Raw genomic sequence first — 19525 nt, 5'->3', positions numbered from 1 at the left:
TACTTCATAGCCAATAAGCTCAGCAGTTGTTGTTGATCATTCCCTTGAGGTGACACAAAACCTGTTTATTATCAACATGTAGTGATTTTTTTTTCCCATTAAAATTGGCTACAAAATAAAGTGTGAAATACGCCAGACATCCTGATAGTAAAGGTTAGCTCAGTTGATAGTCATTGTCTGTCGCATGTCTGACTGGAAAATTGGAACGTCGGTGTTTGCTGCTTGGTATGAGTCCAGTTTGAAAACCAACGATGACCTTAGGCAATGGCAGGATTCCTTAGTGGTTGCTTGGGTCACAAGCCTAGACCTGAAAGTACCCTCTAAACTTTCTCCACTCTCATTCCTGTAGCAGCTACTGCAGCCAACCAAATCTGCGCCCCACCCCTGACTTCCCATGTGGAGCCGGGTGTGCCAGGTATACGTCACAAGGCCATGCCCAGGGACAGGCAGCATCACGTGGCCTTCCCTGATCCACCCTTTGGCTCTGTCTGTCCCAGCCCTTCTCTAGAGAGTAGTGTCCCACTTCAGGTCACCAGCTGCTCTAGGGGCAGAGGCTACCCCCTTTCATGGACACTAATAACAAATAACAAACATCTCAGAAGGGAACATAGGAGCAACATTATTTGGCTTTTCTGATGTTGGGCAGATCAGTGAAGGATGCTGTTGTGCTCCAGTCACTGACATTTTTCATAGAACATTACCCCAAAGGACACAGAAATGATTCCAAAAAATGTAGAAGTCTTTGCCTAGTAGGTCACTGCGAAGTGCTAAAATCTGAAGAAAGGAAGAGCAGTTCACAAATGCTTATCTCCACATTGTTCATTGGGCTGCCCTAACCTCCCCTGCTCCCAGAGGATACCAGATGGCTTTACAATTGAGGTGGTTCGAACACAGAAGGCCCTTTTTCCTTTTATTAATTGCTCAGCTATCTGTACATTGGCCCCCACACCTGCCACCTGACCAGCGCAGCTTCTGCCTCCCTCAGCACTGCCAGCTGGGGGTTTTCTTAGACTCATCCTCTGGGCCACCTTCCGCTCCTCTCCCTCCCTCTGCGTTAACATCCAGGCCACCCTCATTACTCCTTGGCAACCTAGCTTGGGTTGGCCTCCTCAGCCAGCCTTCCAGACTGCTCTTTCTCTCCCTTGCAGCCTGTCTTGCACACCACTGTGGCCAGGTCAGTCTTTTGGAGAATACCATTTCCTTACATCATGGCCCTGTTTACAAAGCTGTTTCCCATTTGCCTATCACATCAGATCAAATCAGAACCCTTCGGCTCTGGATTGAAACCGATGCCACTGTTGCTGGCAAGCCTCATTGCCCTCCGATCCCGGCGTTGGCCTCTGTCCCTGTCAGGCCTCGTAAGATGCTGCTCTCTGCCGTCCTGCCGTCTCCAGCTCTGCCTGCATGTTGGTCCTGCATTGCTCTCCACCTCACAGACTCTTATTCCACGGCTCTGGCCAGTCCAAAGCATACATGGCCCAGTTAGTTCCCTTTTACTTGAAATATTCCCTGAGGAGCCCCCAGGTATTTTTCCTTACTCACTGGAGACTTGTAGTCAGGGCCACACTGATGTCATTTGGGAATTATTTGCAAAGTCACAGATCTGGACTCTCTCTCCAGCTAAATCATGAGTTCCTCAGCTAAGTCACGGGCCCACAGTTCCTGCAGCAGCTGGTAAACACTTTTAGTCACGGAAGGAAGCCTTTTTCGGTTCTCAGCTCTGCCAAGGAACTTATTTCATGTACACAAAACCACAAACCGTGAGAGGATTGCTGCCTGTATCCTGTTCCCCCTCATCTTTTTTTTCTTTAAAAAGATGGTAAAGCTGATTATAAGAATTTAAATAACGTGGCCCTAGAACTACACTCTGACTCTGAGCCCTGTGTCCTGCCCACAGCACCAGGCCATGAAGACAGACCATGTTGCTATCCTCACATTTGCTTGTAACTTAGGAGGCTTGCCAGTAAAATCAATGGTAACAGTGGACGTACTTCTCTTTGAATAAGTTTATTCTATTTCCTTCTCCCATTTTCTTTATTTGTTGGAAAGAATGGTGCTGATTGAGAAGCCAAATATTATTAACCATTTTCCCCATCTGGCACGGTTCTTTTGCACAGCACTGGATTAGGCCGGGGGACTGGCCTAACCCTGCAAATATCAGGAAAGGACTCTTCTAGGGAAAGTCATACTAATCTGAATTGATCACTAGAAATACATGGTCTCTACCTAAAAGATGCTTTGTCACTTAAAAGGCTGAGTAGTCGTCATAATGTAAAGAAACCTCTACTGTCATGCAACCATTTGCACCCAGCCGTTGTGCCTGGTTGGCACTTAACATTTTATCATTTGATTCTCACACCAGCCTTGCAGTGTGATGAAACCAAGGCTCCTAGGTGCTAAGTGACATTCCCCTAGTCACGCAGCCTAGTGGTAGAGCGAGGATTCAAACCTAGTTTTTGTTTTCCTTTGAGCTGGAGCTGCAAGAAAAAATAAATAAATAAATAAATAAAAAACAAACCTAGGTTTGACTCCAAATCCTGAGCTCTCCCCTGTGGGCCATCGTAGCCTCTTTTCCTCTAGTATTTGTGGGTGGTTTTCCTCTAATAAGTCAGTGAAATTGCTGCACATGAGAACAGCATGTTTCAGCCTCTGAGGCGAGCCGGTACAAGCTCCAGGTTCTGTGATGACACCTCCCTCCTGGTTTGAGAGCAACTGCCTAAAGGAGGCAGTGGAGGATCATCCTCACCCTTCAGGTGCTAGCCCGTGTCAGTGGGGTCTTACACAACCTTTGCTCTGTGTTGTTGAGTCTTCCTCAGTCAGTAAAGTGACCCATAGATTATATTCAGTAAGACACCATGTTATGTGCTTAGAGAGAATTAAGCCAGTGATTAGGCCTGCTGGAAACTGGTCATCTCGCTGAACAGGTGAAACGGATGCATAAAGTAACAGGGCCAGGCTGGAGTGGTGTGGACAGGAAGTGCTGCAGGAGCTCAGGTGAGCGGGAGTCCTCAAACTTGGGGCAGTTTGAACTGGGCCTTACAAGATGGGTAGGGTTTGTAAGGCAGAGAGAAAGAACATTCCTGAACAACCATGTATGAAGACATTGAAGGGCAATGAGAAAGCCCGTTTGTTGAAACAGGGTGTGTGGACAAAATTGACTTGTGAGATGTCTACAGAGGTGACGCCAAATCATGGACGGAGTTATGTCGTGTGTCAGGACTTTATCTGAGAGAAGCCACCGCCCGTGTGAAAGTTCTGATGAGAACAGTGTTCCAAGAGGATGATTAACCTGCCAGCACTGTGTGAGTTGGGGCAGAAGAGAGAGTCTAAGGCAAGGGAGACCTGGGAGGCTGTTACAGGGGCCAGATGTGGGGTGTGCCTGACCCCCCAGTGGTGGCTGAGGGGGACGTTACAAAGAAAGCATCTTTGTTATTTAACTGGATATTCTAAAGAAAGTGGTAAATGAGGAGGGAGAAGTCAAAGATGACCCTGAAGTTCTGAGGATGCTGGTACCATTGTCTGCTGTAGCAAAATCAAGATAGGGACTTCCCCTGGGTTAAAAGAGTTTACCATTTTCCTTTAATCTGTATGGTGGCTTATTCTGATGGAAAAGAAATTACTTCCAGATCAACAAGACAATGTTTTCCATTAAGAAGTGTTCTGAGGCCAGGTGCAGTGGCTCACACCTGTAATCCCAGCACGTTGGGAGGCCAAGGTGGGCGGATCACTTGAGCTCTGGAGTTCAAGACCAACCTGAGCAACATGGCAAAACCTTGTCTCTACAAAAAATACAAAAATTAGTCAGGTGTGGTGGCTTGCACCTGTAGTCCTAGCTACTACAGAGGCTGAGGTAGGAGGATCACTTGAGCCCGGGAGGCAGAGGCTGCAGTGAGCCAAGATCCAAGATTGTGCCACTGCATTCTAGCCTGGGTGACAAGGCAAGACTCCTCTGTCTCAAAAAAAAAAAAATTGTTCTGAGAACTACCTGCTCATCAATCATGAACTTAGAGCAGTAGGGTATATCACATAGTGATCCTAGGGAACTGCTCTCCTGGGCTCCAGGTCATACAGCCCAGTGTGGTAGGACTACTGAATTTACTCTGTGCAATAGGAGTTGGAATGACCCATAGCATTCTAAAAATTGGTGAAGTCTTCATTAAAATATTTGTTTATTGGCCCTCAGTCCAGATGACCCAAATCTTTATTATTTTCTTCGGTAAGTGATGTTTTAGGGGGAAAAAATTTAAACCACCCTTTTTTGATAGGGGGGACCACTACTCTTGTGGGTTATACTTGAATTTCAAAACAGTATGGTGCATGTTTTTATAGGCCTACTGGCTAGAAGTGGTACAAACAGATCTTCATTAGTTATAAGTGCCATTGAAGTGTGGCTTAAGTGTAAATAATGGTTTGGTGCCTGATAATTTAGGAGATGAGGTGTATGAGTCATGTGGTGTTTTTTTTTTGTTTTTGTTTTTTCCTTTTCCTGACCCTTTTTGTAATTTTATGATGTCCCACATCAGTTAAACCTGGCGGGAGGAGGACACAACTTGTTTCTGCCCCTGGTCACTGTGCTTATGTGGTGTGTGTTTGTGAATTTAGGATTATCGAGATTGCAGCCTGTCACTCCACACACACGTCTGCGGCCAAGACGCAGGGTGGGCACGTGTACATGTGGGGCCAGTGCCGGGGTCAGTCTGTGATCCTCCCGCACCTCACCCACTTCTCCTGCACTGATGACGTGTTTGCCTGCTTTGCCACTCCCGCCGTCACGTGGCGCCTTCTCTCCGTGGGTAAGCTGGTCACTGTCCATTTGGGGGATGGCCTGAAAATCTGGGAAAGAACTCAGGGCTTTACTTTGATAATGAGGATTTTGTTAGGTGCACTATCATAATTTATTTTTCTCTGATGGGCTTCTGCAAAAGGGAACTAGTTTTATTTTCTTCAGAGCATCAGAAATCAACACCAGTACTAAACTAAAAGTAATTTTATTTGACTACTTTTTTTTTTTTCTTTAAGAGAGAAAGATGAAGTCTTGCTCTGTTGCCCAGGCTGGAGTGCAGTGGCGCAATCATAGCTCATTGTACCCTTCAGCCCCTGGACTCAAGCGATCCTTTTGCCTTAGCCTGTTGAGTAGCTGGGACTATACATACCCACTACCATGTCTGGCTAATTTAAAGAAACTTTCTTTGGAGGTGGGGTCTTGCTGTGTTGCCCAGGCTGGTCTTAAACCGTGGGCCTCAGGCCATCTTTCTGTCTCTGCCACCACCAAAGTGTTGGGATCACAGGTGTGAGCCATTGTGCCCTGCCCTTATTTGACTGCTTTTTAATTTTACCGAGAAACTGTGTTTTTTACTTTTAGCTAGCGTATTTACTCAAAATGTTTAAAATTTCATGCAAAATTAGTGATGTGGCTTGGGACTTTTTCTTGTTATTTTGCCAGATTTATAAGCAGATATGTGTGAGATTCTTATTCTTAATGATTGCAGAGATGCAAATCTGTCTTCAGGGGAAAAAACCCATTGCTCAGTTGCTCAATTATTTTGAGGAATTGGTACTTTCGTGAGCATCAGTAGAGTAGTGCCGTATCCTGTCCTGTGTGTTCATTATGTCTGTAGCTAACTCTGGAAGCATTTGCATTATTCTCCTAGAACCTGATGACCACCTCACGGTGGCTGAGTCACTGAAGAGGGAATTTGACAACCCGGACACTGCAGACCTGAAGTTTCTAGTTGATGGAAAGTACATTTATGCACATAAAGTCCTTCTCAAGATTCGGTAAGGAATCATTTATTTGAGAATTGAGAAAAATAATTCATTCAACAATTATATTCTAAGTGTCCAACTATATTAGGCACCTCAGTAATAAATAAAAATTGTAAGGCTGATTTTGCTCTTACAAGCATACAGTGGAGCCGGGAGAAATATACGTGAAACAAGAAATAACACAGGTTGTGTGTGGTTCAGGGAATCAGTACCATAGGCGTTCCTTAGGCTTGAAAAGTGGGGTGGTCACCTTGGCAGCAGGGAGCAGCCAGCGCACACTGCAAGTGTGTCCTGTGCTCTGAACACCGTATTGATACTTGCACGTCCATCTTTACCCTCTCTGCCTGGGAATCAAGCTCAGCTCTTAATAATCACCTTCTTATAATCACTTGTGGGGTACTTTTAGATGGTTTAAAAAAGAGAAGATCAAGGCCTTTCCAGACCAAAAAGGTCTATAGTGAGGCTAGCACAGAGATTTTTAAAAATCACATTTGTGAATGTTTTTGGGCAGTGAGCTGTGTGCATTTCAAGTGTGCAGTTTGATGAGTGCTGACACATGTCTACGCCTGTGAAACCACTGCCCCACATCCAGACAGAGAACATTCCCATTACCCCTCAAAGACCCCTCATGTCCTAGCCCTGGGTGACTGCAGCTCCTTCTGTCACTGTAGATAAGTTAGCATTTTCTAGAGTGTATTTAGATGGGATGGTACAGGATGCATTCGTTTGTGCCTGGCTTCTTTCTCTTACATGATGATTTTGAAATTCATTATGTTGTTGTGTAACAGATATTTAAATCCTACTGCAGTGAGTCACAAACTCAACACAGCATTTTAGTCTCAAGTTCCTCTTTAGTAAGATCAAGCTGTGCAGCGTTTGTTCACTCTCTCTATATCACATCAACCTGCATGAAGGAAGGGGGGTGGATTTGTTTGCCGTAACACAGTACTACAGCCCGGGTGGCTTAAGCAACATAAAGTTCTGGAGGCTGGAAGTCCCAGATCAAAAGTGTCAGCTGGATGGGTTTCTTGTGAGGCTGTGAGTGAGAATCTGTTCCTGCCTCTTTCCTAGCTGCTGGGGATTTGCAGACAGTCTTTGGCCTTCCTTGGCATGTGGCTGCTTAACTCCAGTCAGCATGTGGCATTCTCCCTTTGTGCATGTCTGTGTCCAAATTTCCCCCCACCTTATTTTTTTTAGATGGCAGAGTCTTTCTGTATTGCCCAGGCTGGAGTGCAGTGGCCTAATCTCGGCTCACTGCAACCTCCGCCTCCCAGGTTCAAGTGATTCTTCTGCCTCAGCCTTCTGAGTAGCTGGGATTACAGGTGCACACCACCATGCCTGCCTAATTTTTGTATTTTTAGTAGAGATGAGGTTTCAGCATATCGGCCAGGCTGGTCTCGAACTCCTGACCTCGTGATCCACCTGCCTCGGCCTTCCAAAGTGCTGGGATTACAGGCGTGAGCCACCGCACCCAGCCCAAATTTCACCTTTTCATAAGGATGCCAGTCATATTGGATTAGGGCCCACCCTAGTGACCTTCTTATAACTTGATTACCTCTTTAAAGGCTCTCTCTCCCAGTAAGGTCACATTTTGAGGTATTGGCCATTAGGACTTCAACACAGGAATTTTTAGAGGACATCATTCAACCCATAATGGAGTGAGGAAACAGAATTACTTAGATTTTATAAAAATAAACCCACTGATTTCTCTAAATGCTGACAGTGGTTGTGGTGTGAGAGAGATGCCAGGGAGCCCAGCTCTATCCCCATTAGCACAGCCATTGGGGCTGCTTCCCAGGCCACCCCTGGCAGCAGGTTTGCATGTACAGCCTTGCTGAATAAATGATTGTTTGAAAACCCTGGCCAGCAAAGAAAGTGAGGAGCCACAGCAGGGACGTGCCAGTGTGCACCTTCGAGAGAAGGACGTGGTCCTCACAGAGGCCGTCTGTCCTGGCTGGGAAGCTAGGATCTGACATGCTGCTTTTTTCCTTCAGATGTGAGCATTTTCGTTCGTCATTGGAAGATAATGAGGATGATATTGTAGAAATGAGTGAATTTTCATATCCTGTTTACCGGGCCTTCCTGGAATACCTGTACACAGACAGCATCAGCCTTTCTCCTGAGGAGGCAGTAGGTAATTGCCAAAGACTTCCAAAAACTTGGCAAAATGTTGAGGAACTGACAAGATGGTTTCTATAGAACCTAAAAGAAAGTCACTGTGAGGGTAATTACAGAAGTATTTCTTTTTGTGTGTGTTGAATCCAAACACGTTTCCCTTGTTACTACTTTATTACAAAGGTTGACTGGACAGATAAGAGAGAGAAGAATCAAATCATCACCACCGTGGAGCATTGCAGGCAGCAGCATGGAGGAAGGGACAGAGACCGAGGGCCATGCAGCAGATCCCCGTGTCTCCACCAGCAGGGTCCGGGAATTACACTTATTTCAGACTGTGGGCCTGAGTCAATCAAGTCTGTGCCCAGCGGCTTCAGAGGCTGGGAAAATGGGCATTTCCAGATGGCCGTAGCTTGGCTAAAAATTCTGTGGTTTCAGTAGAAAGGAAGAATGGATGTGTGTGTGAGAGAGAGAGAGAAAGAGAGTGTGTGTGTGTGTGTGTGTGTGTGTGTGTGTGTGTTGGGGTAGGGGTCGGGAGAGAGTCAACTAGCAGCTCTGCCACAGGAGAGATGTGATCTGTGTTTAAAACATCAGTTATTATATTGGTTCAGGTGTGAGATGATGGTCTCCTGGGTTGGGGTTGTATAGCAGTGGAAGTATTGAAAAGAGATCAGATTCTAGATATATTTTAAAGAGGTTGCTGATGGGATTTGTTGATAGATGGGATGAGAGGTGTGAGTTGAGAGAGAAGGATGGCTGCACTGAGGTACTTGGCCTGGGTAGCTGCCTTAATGGAAGTCCTATTCACTGAGGTGAGGAAGATGGAGAACAACAGGCTTGCTCTGGACTTTGAAAGTCAAAGGAGTTTGAGCTTTCCATTAGATACCCAAGTGGCAATTTTTTTTTTTTTTTTTGAGACGGAGTTTCACTCTTGTTACCCAGGCTGGAGTGCAATGGCACGATCTCAGCTCACCACAACCTCCGCCTCCCGGGTTCAAGCGATTCTCCTGCCTCAGCCTCTCGAGTAACTGGGATTACAGGCATGCGCCACCACGCCTGGCTAATTTTGTATTTTTAGTAGAGACAGGGTTTCTCTATGTTGGTCAGGCTGGTCTTGAACTCCTGACCTCAGGTGATCCGCCCGTCTTGGCCTCCCAAAGTGCTGGGATTACAGGCGTGAGCCACTGCGCTTGGCCCCAAGTGGCAGTTTTTTATAGGCCCACCACTAATATTTGTGGGGCTCTAGCCAAGACTCCAAATGGAGACCTATGTTCCATGCGTCTAAAAATTTAAAGTTATATGTCAAGCTAATGAACTTCAGATAAAAATATGTCCAATCCTCCCACCTTGAAAAATGTAATTTCATTAAGGAAAGGACAGGTTTCAGTTTTAGTTGACATTTAGAGTTGCAGGACTTCTTGTGCCAGAACCCAATGGCACAGGCAGGACAGACCCCTCCTCCAGCAGAAGGGTGTGTGGGCACCCTAGCTTGCATTCCAAGCTCTATCCACCCCCAACCCAGGTTACCCTTTTGGGCCAGGGGTCTGCACATTGGTGGTGGGGTCTAAGGGAGGAAATACCCACACATGTGGCCTCAGGGCCAATTATGCAGGCAGTCCCAGGTTCCCAGGTACCCAAAGTGTGGTCTAGAAGTGGGCATGTGGCTCCTTAGCCACCCCGTGCTGAGGGTGTGTGTGGAGGAGGCGCAGAGCCGGGGCTTGGGGCAGAGTCCTCTTTTAGGGCAGTGCAGCTTGCATGTGTGTCTGAAGCTTGGGGCCAAAAACAATGAAGCCATTCACAACTCAAGATTTCAATGTCCTCCAGTGGGCTATCTGTCTTTTCCTCTATAACTTTGATAATATTTGTTATTAAAAAAGCAAGTTTCCAACCAAAGTCTACCACATGTATAAGATTTATTAGCAGATAGACACAAAAACAATTAATATGGTAAAATTGATGAAATCCCAGCTCTTTATACTTCGTACACTCTACTAAGTACCTTGCATGAGAAGTTAGCTTGAGGTGGACATGACAGTGTTCTAGTAGCCGGATTCGCTAACCTTTTGATCCTGGCTACCACTCATTTCACCAATGACAAACTAATTCTGACATTCTTTATGCTAATTACAAATCCTGTAATGAACATTCAGAAAAACAAATAAGATCTTTCAGATGCTGATTGACTGCTTCAATTAGAGTACTTCCTATCATTCCTTGGGGTAGATTAAAATTAATTTACGTATGTCACCTCACCCAGTCTACATTGAATTACTTGAAAATAGGGACAGGTAATATAACAGGGCTCACCTGCATATATAGATGATATTTAAAACCCTGGGGCTGGGGTTTTGGGAAGTAAGTGAGGAAAGTATCTGAGGATTTAACCCTGGGGCACTCAAACATTTGGAAGTCAGGAAAAATGATCCAGCCTAGAAAACTGAGGAGCAACTAATTAAAGAGAAGAAGAATGCAAGCAAGTGACAAAGTGTCCTAAGGAGGGCATTATCAACCATATCAAATTCTGTGTAAATGTCGAGTAAGAGGAAACCAGAGAATATTGCACCCTCAAAGACATTGTGACCGCCACAGGTGTGACCGCCACGGGTGTGACTGCAGTAGTGGTGGGGATGGGGTTCTGCTTGTAATGGCTTGAGGTCAGAATGGGAGGTGGGAAGATGGAGACAGCAGATACAGATAGCTCTGTCTAGGAGTTTTGCTGTAGAGAGGAGCAGTAGGATAGGGTAACAGGAGGCAGACACGTGTCCATGAAAGGATCTCCCCTCCCCTCTTCTCTTCTCTCCTCCCTTCCCCTCCCCTCCCTCTCCTCTCCTCCTTCTTTTCTTCTGTTTTCTTTTCTTCTTTTCTTTTCTTTCTTTTCATGGCGGGCACTCTTACAGCATGTGTGTGTGCTCCTGGGAATGGCCCAGGAGAAGCTGACATTGAGATTGCAGGGGAAGGGGGTCATTCAAGGTGCACATGCTTTTTTCCTAGGAAAAAAATATTAAAGCTATTTTCCCTGTGCTCCTGTTTTTCAACAGCTAATGATTTGTGTATCGTATTTGCTCAGCTTGGCTGCCGTCCTGGGTAGAGCCCCACACTGAAGTGTTAAGTGTCAGTCAGCATCAGTCTATGCAGCGCTTCACTGAGGATTATATCCAAAATAGTGTCAAAATCATCTCTGAGTGGCTGAGTGAGCGAGTGTAAATCAGGATGCTTGAAATCACTCCCGCTAATAAACACGTCTTCCCTCCAGGACTGCTAGACTTGGCTACATTTTATAGAGAAAATCGTTTGAAAAAGCTCTGCCAACAAACTATCAAGCAAGGCATCTGCGAGGAGAACGCCATCGCTTTGCTCTCGGCTGCGGTGAAGTATGATGCCCAGGTAAGGAAAGCTTGCTTCCAGCTGCCGGCCTCCTGGAGAAATGGAACCCAGGTGTCTGCCTCGTACCTTAAACTAAAAGAAAGTCTGGGTAGAGGAAATATTTAATATTTAAAAAAAAAATGAAGTAACAAGAGTACTAGACAACACATAAGCGAGTATTTATATAATGTTGGGATGGACATCAAAGGCAGAAGCCATAAAGGAAAAGATTTATAGCTCTGACTTAAAAAGATAAAAAACTTTTATCCACGTAAAAATACCATAGAGAAACTTACAAAGTAATGAGACACTGGGAAAAATACTTGCAACATATAATGAAGTCTGTTTACCAGAGTGAAAAACAAAAAGACAATAGGAATAGTTTGGTTGAAAGAAATGGACCAAAGAACAAATGGCTCTATAAATAGACAAAAAACATAAATGAAAACAAGGTATAACTTTTCACCTGTCAAAGCAGGAATATATTTTTAGAGATAATGTATAGGATCAGAATAATGGTGTTCTCCTAAACTGCTGATGAGAGTACAAATTGGTATGGAGAACAATTTGGTATAATATGTATTAAGCGCCTTAAATTAAAGACGTAATTCTTCAAGGAATTCACTTATAAGTATTTATCTTGAGGAATTAATCATGGATTTGGACAAAGACTTAGCTTCAAAGGTGTTTACTGCAGCAGTTTATAATTTTGAAAAATTAGAAAAAGGTTAGTGTGAATAGTGGAGGCTTGTTTATAAAATGTTAATATCAAGAAATTATGCAGCTATTCAAGATATATCACTAAGTGAAAAACTGTTATCCTATTTTTATTTTTTAAAAAAGTATAAATAGCTGAATAAAAAACTAAAATTCATTATCTACATAGAAAAAAAGACTGAAAACTATGCTTAGTGGTTATTGAATAGCGGGATTGTGGATGATTTTTATTTTCTTCTCTTTGCTTATTTTTTTTTTAACTTTTACAGTGACCATGTATTGTTATGATAATAAAGAAAGGAAAGAAAACCAATCTTAGAACCAAATCTTTAGGAAACAGGCCGTAACATCTTCGAGTCAGTTTCCTTTTGGTATAAGGATATCCTCTCCTTTGGTCAAAGAAAACAGAGACATTTTAATAGATGAAAGGTTATAACTTTTTTTCTGTTTACATAAATGATACTATGCTTATTAAAGAAAATTTGTAAAAGACAAAAAGTGAGGAAGGTAATGACTCATCAACCAGAGAACATTAGCACTTTCATATAACAGCTTCTGAGTTTTTGTTTTATGTCACATTATATATTTGTAAATACTTGAAACCTAGATTTTTTTTTCACTTAACATTTAAAAAAAAAGTACTACCTCAAAACAATGACATTTAAAAGCACAGTGAACGTTTTATATCAAGGCAATAACACACTGAGCACTTACAACACAGAATGTTTCACGGTCAGACAAGATCTCTGCACTTTTCCTAGTCCATTCTTTAGCATCACGGTGATGAACCGTGGTGATGGAGGGGCCATCTCAGATGTCAAGATGGTGGCACATGGTGTTTGCATCTGAATCAGGCTTCATTTTTAATACTTTTTTATATTCTCTATTTATGTGAATTATTTGTCTGGCTACCTTCCAGCTCTCTGTTTTCTAGAAAGTAAGCTCTTTGAGGCATGGCAGGGACTTCGTTTTGCTCACAACCATATCCCCAGTGCTAGGACGGCGTCTGACACAGAGTAGGTACTTATTAAATACTCCTTTCATGGATGTTCAGTTTTGCCTATAGAGATGCACTGTTTTACTACAGTCTGTCCAGCTAATTGCTGTACCCTAAATTAGTATAATAGACTATAAGTAAAATAGACTGTATATGTACTTAATGTAAAATACAAGCTTTTGTAAATGAAGAACAGTGCTGTATTTGATTTGCCTGGCTCAAATAAGCAAGAAATGGGCTCTTTCAGCAAATTATTATCCCTCATGCTGGACTGTCACTTAGTACATAACTAATATGAGCCAGGGATTATTCTAAGCACAGTTCATGTTTCATTTACTCCTCAAAACAACCTTATATGACATAGGCATTATTATATTAGATCCAGTTTATAAATGAGAAAACTGAAGCTTGGGGAGATTAAGTAATCTGAGTAAACTAGTAAACTGCAAAACTGGGATACAGTCCAAGATTGGGCAAATTTTAAAACCGCATGTTTAACTACAATTCTCCATTGTCCTCAATATTTTGAAGTCAGGAGTATTTATGCATGGATTCAACAAATATTCACTGAGTGCCTGTTACATGCCTGGCACTGCCCTAGGCACTGGGGTACTCCAAATGAACAAAACAATCCAAAATCTCTGCTCTCATGGGAATTTCTGGTGAGGGGAGATGGGTGATCAATAAATGAACAGGATATATAGTATGTCAGATGGTGACAAGTGATATGGAAAGAAGTAAGCCAGGGAAGACAGCCTAGGGAATGCCATCCTGAGATGAAAGTTGAAATTTTAAATAGAGTAGTCAGGGAGGCAAGACATCAGTGAGCAGGTGACTCAAGCCAGAGACCTGAAGGAGGTGTGGGTGGTGTGTTTGGGGAAAAGCAAGCCCGGTGTGGAGGGAGCACAGTGGGGAGGGAAGTAGCTGATGAGGCAGGGAGATGGTGCGGTGGAGGTGCACAGTGGCGTGTGTGGGAGGAGGCAGGGCCTGCAGAGCCCATAGGCAAGTTTCAGGAATCAGAGTTCCAAGGTGAGTAGCCATCAGAGGGTTTGGAGAGGAGCAGATATGATGCGCATTTGGAAGTAATCCTCCTGGCTGCTGTGTTGAGGAGGGAGGGAGGGAGGGAGAGAGAGAGAAGGTGAGAGAGAGAAAAGTAAGTGTGTGTGTGTGTGTGTGTGTGTGTAAGTGATGATGGTGGATTGGTCCAAGTTATCACCTGTGGGGATAGTAAAAAGTGGTTAAGATTTTGAATAAAGTTGAGCCAACAGGATGTGCGGATGGATTAGATGTGAGGAAAGAAAAAAGACGACTGAGGAGGTTCTGTGCCTCAGCAACTGTAAGGATGAAAGTGGCATCTATTGAGATAGAGAAGATAGGAGCAACATTTTGGAGGAAATATCAGGAATTTGGTTTTGAGTATGAGAAGTATGTGATGTCTATTAGACATCCAAATGGAAATGTCTAATAAGCAAATTGGATAAGCAAGCCTGGAAGTCAGAGAGAAATGTGCTGAAGTCAAAGCTATGAGGCAGTGACGTGAGACAGGTTTGAGGATTAAGTCCTGAGCACTCTGTGCTTAGAGGTTGAGGAGATAAGGAGACACCAGCAAAGGAGACTGAAGAGGAATGAGCAGTAACGGAAGAGAGAAACCAGCAGACCGTTTCCTGGAGGCTGGGAAAGAAAGCAAAACAGGAAGGAAGAAGTCCGAACCACACCAGATGCTGCTGGCAGGTCTGCACGAGGACTGAGAACTGACGAGTGGGTTTGGCGATGAGAACGCCGGGGGGGGCCTTGGCAAGCAGTTTTAGCGTAGTGAGGCGGGAAGTCTGATCGGAGCGTGGAAGTAGAGGAACTGAAGATAGGGAATAAAGGCAGCTTTTCATGATAATGTTATTATAAAGATAAAAAGGAAGAGGTTTAGGGGCATTTGAGGTAAAACATCTTTACTTTTTTAAGATGTAGGAAATGGAAGCTTGTCTAATGATGCAAATGACTCAGTGAAGGGGAACAAGCCAGTGATGTAGGGGACAGTTGGTAGAGCAGGGCCCCTGAGTAGGTGGAGCAGTGGGATCTAGTGACAGAGCAAGGGCTCTGCTTTCTATAGGGTCTTGGACCTTTGATCCAGAGAAGATTGCATCCACAGGCCTCTCTGTAATAGGCAAGGAGACGTGGTAGGGAGAACTTGTGGAGGTTCTTTTCAAGTGATTCTGGTTCTCAGTGAAATAGGAAGTTATGTCAGCTGAGGATGAGGATGAGAGGGGAGATGTCAGGCTTAGGGGGAGAAGTATGAGAGTCCTGTAGGAGAATGAGCAAACTAGGAGAATGTGGTAGGACTGCAGGACAGAACAGAGGGCCCCATTTTGAACATGAAGCCGTATAGAGTGGTAGCATTCAAAATAGACTACAATTCTTTAACTGTAAAATAATGGGGGCCTTGTTTTATATGTACAGAATTCCCCTATAACCAGTACTACCACCCTATGCCAATTTATTGAATTCTTAGAATCACAGGAACTCTTTCCAAGTCCTGTCCTTAATTTAATATTTAGGGGAAGATCCCACTCTACAATAAAGTAAAGGAGCATGGATCCAAGTGATAACTTTTTAGGGTCCTTTCATTCTTTCATTAATTAGCAATTTTCCTGATGCTATCCAGATCTGTGAGGCATCAAACTGCCCAGCCACCTAACTCCAGACACACTCTAATGTATGTGGTGTAGGTATGAATTCCTCCATTCCTCTCTGTAGAGTTCAGCCAAAGAGATGATGCATCTCTATCTGGTTTCACTTTTGTGTGCTGTAGGCAAAAATGTCATTTCTGAAAATTTAAGCAACAGCACATAATTTTAAATGGATCCTGAGATATTCAGCATGTATCATTGAGGCACATTTTTATGTATAGTATGCTGTGATGACAAGTGGGTGTGTGAATTTTCCCTGTTTATCACTGAAGGCTTACCTGGGACAGAGACACATCATATTGCTGGTGTGGTACCAACAGCCTGCCCAGTTATGTTCAGGCATGAAATAAACATTTTCCTAGTATAGTTTCTTTCTTTTCTTAAAAGAAAATGTACCGTAGGTTTATATGTACATTGGCAAGGCTATCAGCATTATTTTTTTTTTATTTTTTCCATCTTCAGCATTTGCTATAATTTATGTCTAAAGAAGAAAAGACTATCATGTGTAATGTGCATATGTAATTGCTTAGAAAGTATTTGGGGCTTTTATTTTTTATAAATTACCTACAGTAGCTTGAAGAGGAAACTTTTAAAAATTGACCACCATCTAGCAGCATCTTGTCCTAGGCCAAGTAGCCTAGGGTTTGAGGCATATTGGAGGTCTCAGCAGTCTGCCCTCACTTCTCCAGGGCCAAAAAGCATCTGGTCAGCCTCATTCTGATTTTCAAGTTATAGTTCTAATCTAGAGAATTATTACAGCATTATTCTTTGGCCCAGAGTGCATTACAGTAAGCCAGAAAACACCAATCTATCGGGTCTCTCTTACCAGAGACTTGGAAGTCATGATTTCTTTAAAGCATTTTCCCAGTTGAGATTATTGAAGGCATACGTAGTGTGATCAAATCCATCCTTCCCATCCTGTGTCGTCTCATAAAGGGAAAAAGCGGTGGCCTGTTAGTGACTTCAGAGCAGCAATTTCCTGGCATTACTGCTTTTTATGGCTTACCTTTTTCTTCCATCAACTCTTTATAGGCAGACATACTTAAAGACCCTGATATAAATATAAAAGAGGAGTATAGGGCTTTTAACAGTTATTGAAAGTGAAATCAACAGTTACAAATACTGTCACTAGACAAAGGAACCAAGGAATTCACACACTCACGTGCCTATCTCTGGGAAGAAAAAGATTCTTTACCTAGGTTAGTGCGGAGGAACTTGAATGTTACTCTGTGCTACTTAAATTTTTACAAGCATAGATGATTCATATTTGTTATACTTTTTATGACTATTCTTTAGGTATTACCATGCCATCATTTCCTCCACTTGGCTATCAAATCCTTTTTCTTTGCCTAACTTGTTTTAGCAGTTTTCATGCTATGTTGCATTGAATTAGGAAATATGAATTTATTAAACCATCTTTGTTGTTGTTCCTAGGATTTAGAAGAATTCTGCTTCAGGTTTTGCATAAACCATCTGACTGTAGTAACACAAACATCAGGTTTTGCAGAAATGGACCATGATCTCCTGAAGAACTTTATCAGCAAAGCAAGCAGAGTTGGAGCCTTTAAAAATTGATCCCATCTACAGGAAAGGAGTTTTTGAGCCTTTCCATTTCCCCTGCAAAAGCCAGAGATGAATCACTTCTCTTTAATTAACAGTATGTATGATGAGCTACGTTTGGCTGAGTACTTGTATCTGTCAAAAGAAGGATGGTGGTGAGTGGTCTTTGTCTGCCTAAACCCAGTTTATGTAGAAAGCATTGAATGTTCTGATCAGATGTGACTAAGGTCAAGGAAAAAAAATTGAAATATCTTATTTACCATTTCCTCTTTTGAGTCACTTAAGTTGGACACCTTTGGTACCCTGGTCTCAGTGTATGCTATTCTGGCCCAAATGTTCCATTATTCAGCTGGCTAATACCACATAGATAGCTTGACGAGGAGTGCTGTCCTTACCACATTTTCAGCACTCAGCACAGTGCCTTGTGTATAATAGGCACTCAATTTATTATAAATCTTCAGTACATCCTGAGAACAGCTTTAGTTGTGGAATACTGGGGGAAGGAATAACTTTCACAAAATAAACTTAAAACAGCCTGTAATTATTGAGGTTCATATTCTTCTGTTATATCATTCTGAGAAATTGTGGCTAATTTAGAACATTGTTTAGAATTCACAAAAGGCCTTGGCAATTAAATTGTCAGAGTCCCAAGGGCTAATTTTAATTTTCTTTTTACTTGGAGTCGTTCATTAATTTCTCACATAGGATTATGGAGTATGAAGTATTATCTTTGAATGAAATTCCTGGGCTGATCTGCCTTACATAATCACATAATGTCCTTTGCTTTTCTTTGTGTTAAGAGGGATTTGCCTCTGTAAATGAAAATGACAATGTACTTTTCTTGTAGTTGACTTTCATGTCACTATAAAATAGGTCTCTTAACCTGGCACCAGTATAACTATAAAGCACTAGCTGAGAAGGAACTGATACTTACATTTCATGGACAGCATTAACAAGAATGAGATAAATTTATACTTTTTAGATCAAAACAAATTACCTAATTGCAAAAGAGAAACTGGAATGGAACATAGTCTCAGATTCTTCTAATATGTATCTCACAATATCATGTAATGTAAAGAAAACCCTTTTGGAATTAGAATTCTTGTTCTGATGCTGAACTATTTGGTAATAAACTGCTTATTTGCAGATAACAGAACAAATGTGTTGGGTTTTTTTTTTTAATCCCAAAACAGCAGCAAAATTATAAAATGTCAACCTCATGTCTCTTAGATGTACATAAATCAGTTGGATATATTATACTCTTATCAAGCAGTTACTCAGATAAAGTCTCATAGGAAAGCCCACCCTAGACCACAAATAGCTTATAAACAACCTAATTATCATTCATATTATTGCCTTGGTCTGCTCTTTATTGGCGAGGTGACTTTTTTGAAGACTATTTTTGTAAAACAGTTTTAGGTTCACAGCAAAATTGTGAAGAAAATACAGTTTTCCCTTATGCCTCATGCCCCTACACATGCACAGCCTTCCCTGCTGTCAACACCCCCCGACCAGAGTGGTGCATTTGTTATACCTGATGAACCTGCTTGGACACATCATTATCACCCACAGTCCATAGTTTACATTAGGGTCCATTGTTGGTGGTGCACATTCTGTGAGTTTGGACAAATGTATAATGACCTGTGTCCATCATTATTGTATCATAGAGAGTGGTTTCATTGCCCTAAAAATCTTCTGAGCTCTGCTTATTCATCCCTTCCTCCTTTGCCCCTAACTCCTGGCAGCCATGGATCTTTTTACTGTATCCATAGTTTTGCCTTTTCCAAAATGTCATATCATTGGAATCATACAGTATATAGCCTTTTTGGATTGGCTTCTTTCACTTAATAATATGCAATTAAGTTTCCACAAGTCTTTTCTTGGCTCGATAGCTCATTTCTTTTTAGTGCTGAATAATACTCCATTGCCTGGATGTACCACAGTTTATCCATTCACCTCCTGAAGGACATCTTGGTTTCTTCCAAGTTTTGGCAATTACGAATAAAGCTACTATAAACATCTGTGTACAGGTTTTTGTGTGGACATAAGTTTTCAACTCCTTTAGGTAAATACCAAGGAGCATGATTACTGGATTATATGTTAGTATGTTTTGTTGTTTTTTTTTTTTTTTTTTTAAGAAACTGTCAAACTGTAATTCAAAGTGGCTGTACTGTTTTTCATATCTATGAGCAGTGAATGAGAGTTCTTGTTGCTCCACATCCTCACCAGCATTAGGTGTTGTCAGTGTTCCAGATTCGGGCCATTCTAATAGGTGTATAGTGCCATCTCATTTTTGTTTTAATTTGCATTTCCCTGATAACATATG

At 42.5% G+C, this 19525-nt stretch overlaps 2 protein-coding genes across 9 annotated transcripts in view; both read left to right on the top strand.

Moving 5' to 3' along the window:
• The window catches only part of RCBTB2 (RCC1 and BTB domain containing protein 2), a 57649-nt gene extending 39290 nt beyond the window's left edge, over positions 1-18359 (top strand). For all 8 annotated transcript variants that reach the window (XM_054446760.2, XM_054446762.2, XM_063650863.1 and 5 more), the window contains 5 exons: positions 4603-4793; positions 5652-5778; positions 7761-7900; positions 11135-11265; positions 17074-18359. In XM_054446760.2, coding sequence (XP_054302735.1) covers positions 4603-4793; positions 5652-5778; positions 7761-7900; positions 11135-11265; positions 17074-17214 — 730 coding nt within the window. In that variant the 3' untranslated portion in view covers positions 17215-18359. The remainder of the gene's footprint in view (positions 1-4602; positions 4794-5651; positions 5779-7760; positions 7901-11134; positions 11266-17073) is intronic.
• Positions 715-1606, top strand: LOC129011624 (uncharacterized). Its single transcript, XM_063650866.1, has one exon. It carries the CDS (start codon positions 863-865, stop codon positions 1484-1486), a length of 624 nt encoding a protein of 207 aa, XP_063506936.1. The 5' UTR covers positions 715-862; the 3' UTR covers positions 1487-1606.
• Positions 18360-19525: the final 1166 nt, after the last annotated feature.

This window comes from Pongo pygmaeus, chromosome 14, assembly GCF_028885625.2.
Source record: "Pongo pygmaeus isolate AG05252 chromosome 14, NHGRI_mPonPyg2-v2.0_pri, whole genome shotgun sequence".
NCBI classification, from domain to species: domain Eukaryota; kingdom Metazoa; phylum Chordata; class Mammalia; order Primates; family Hominidae; genus Pongo; species Pongo pygmaeus.
This window is presented reverse-complemented; position numbering and strand designations above follow the sequence as displayed.

Coding starts and splice junctions, on each gene's coding strand:
- LOC129011624 (XM_063650866.1), top strand. CDS start 863: ATGGCTTTACAATTGAGGTGGTTCGAACACAGAAGGCCCTTTTTCCTT.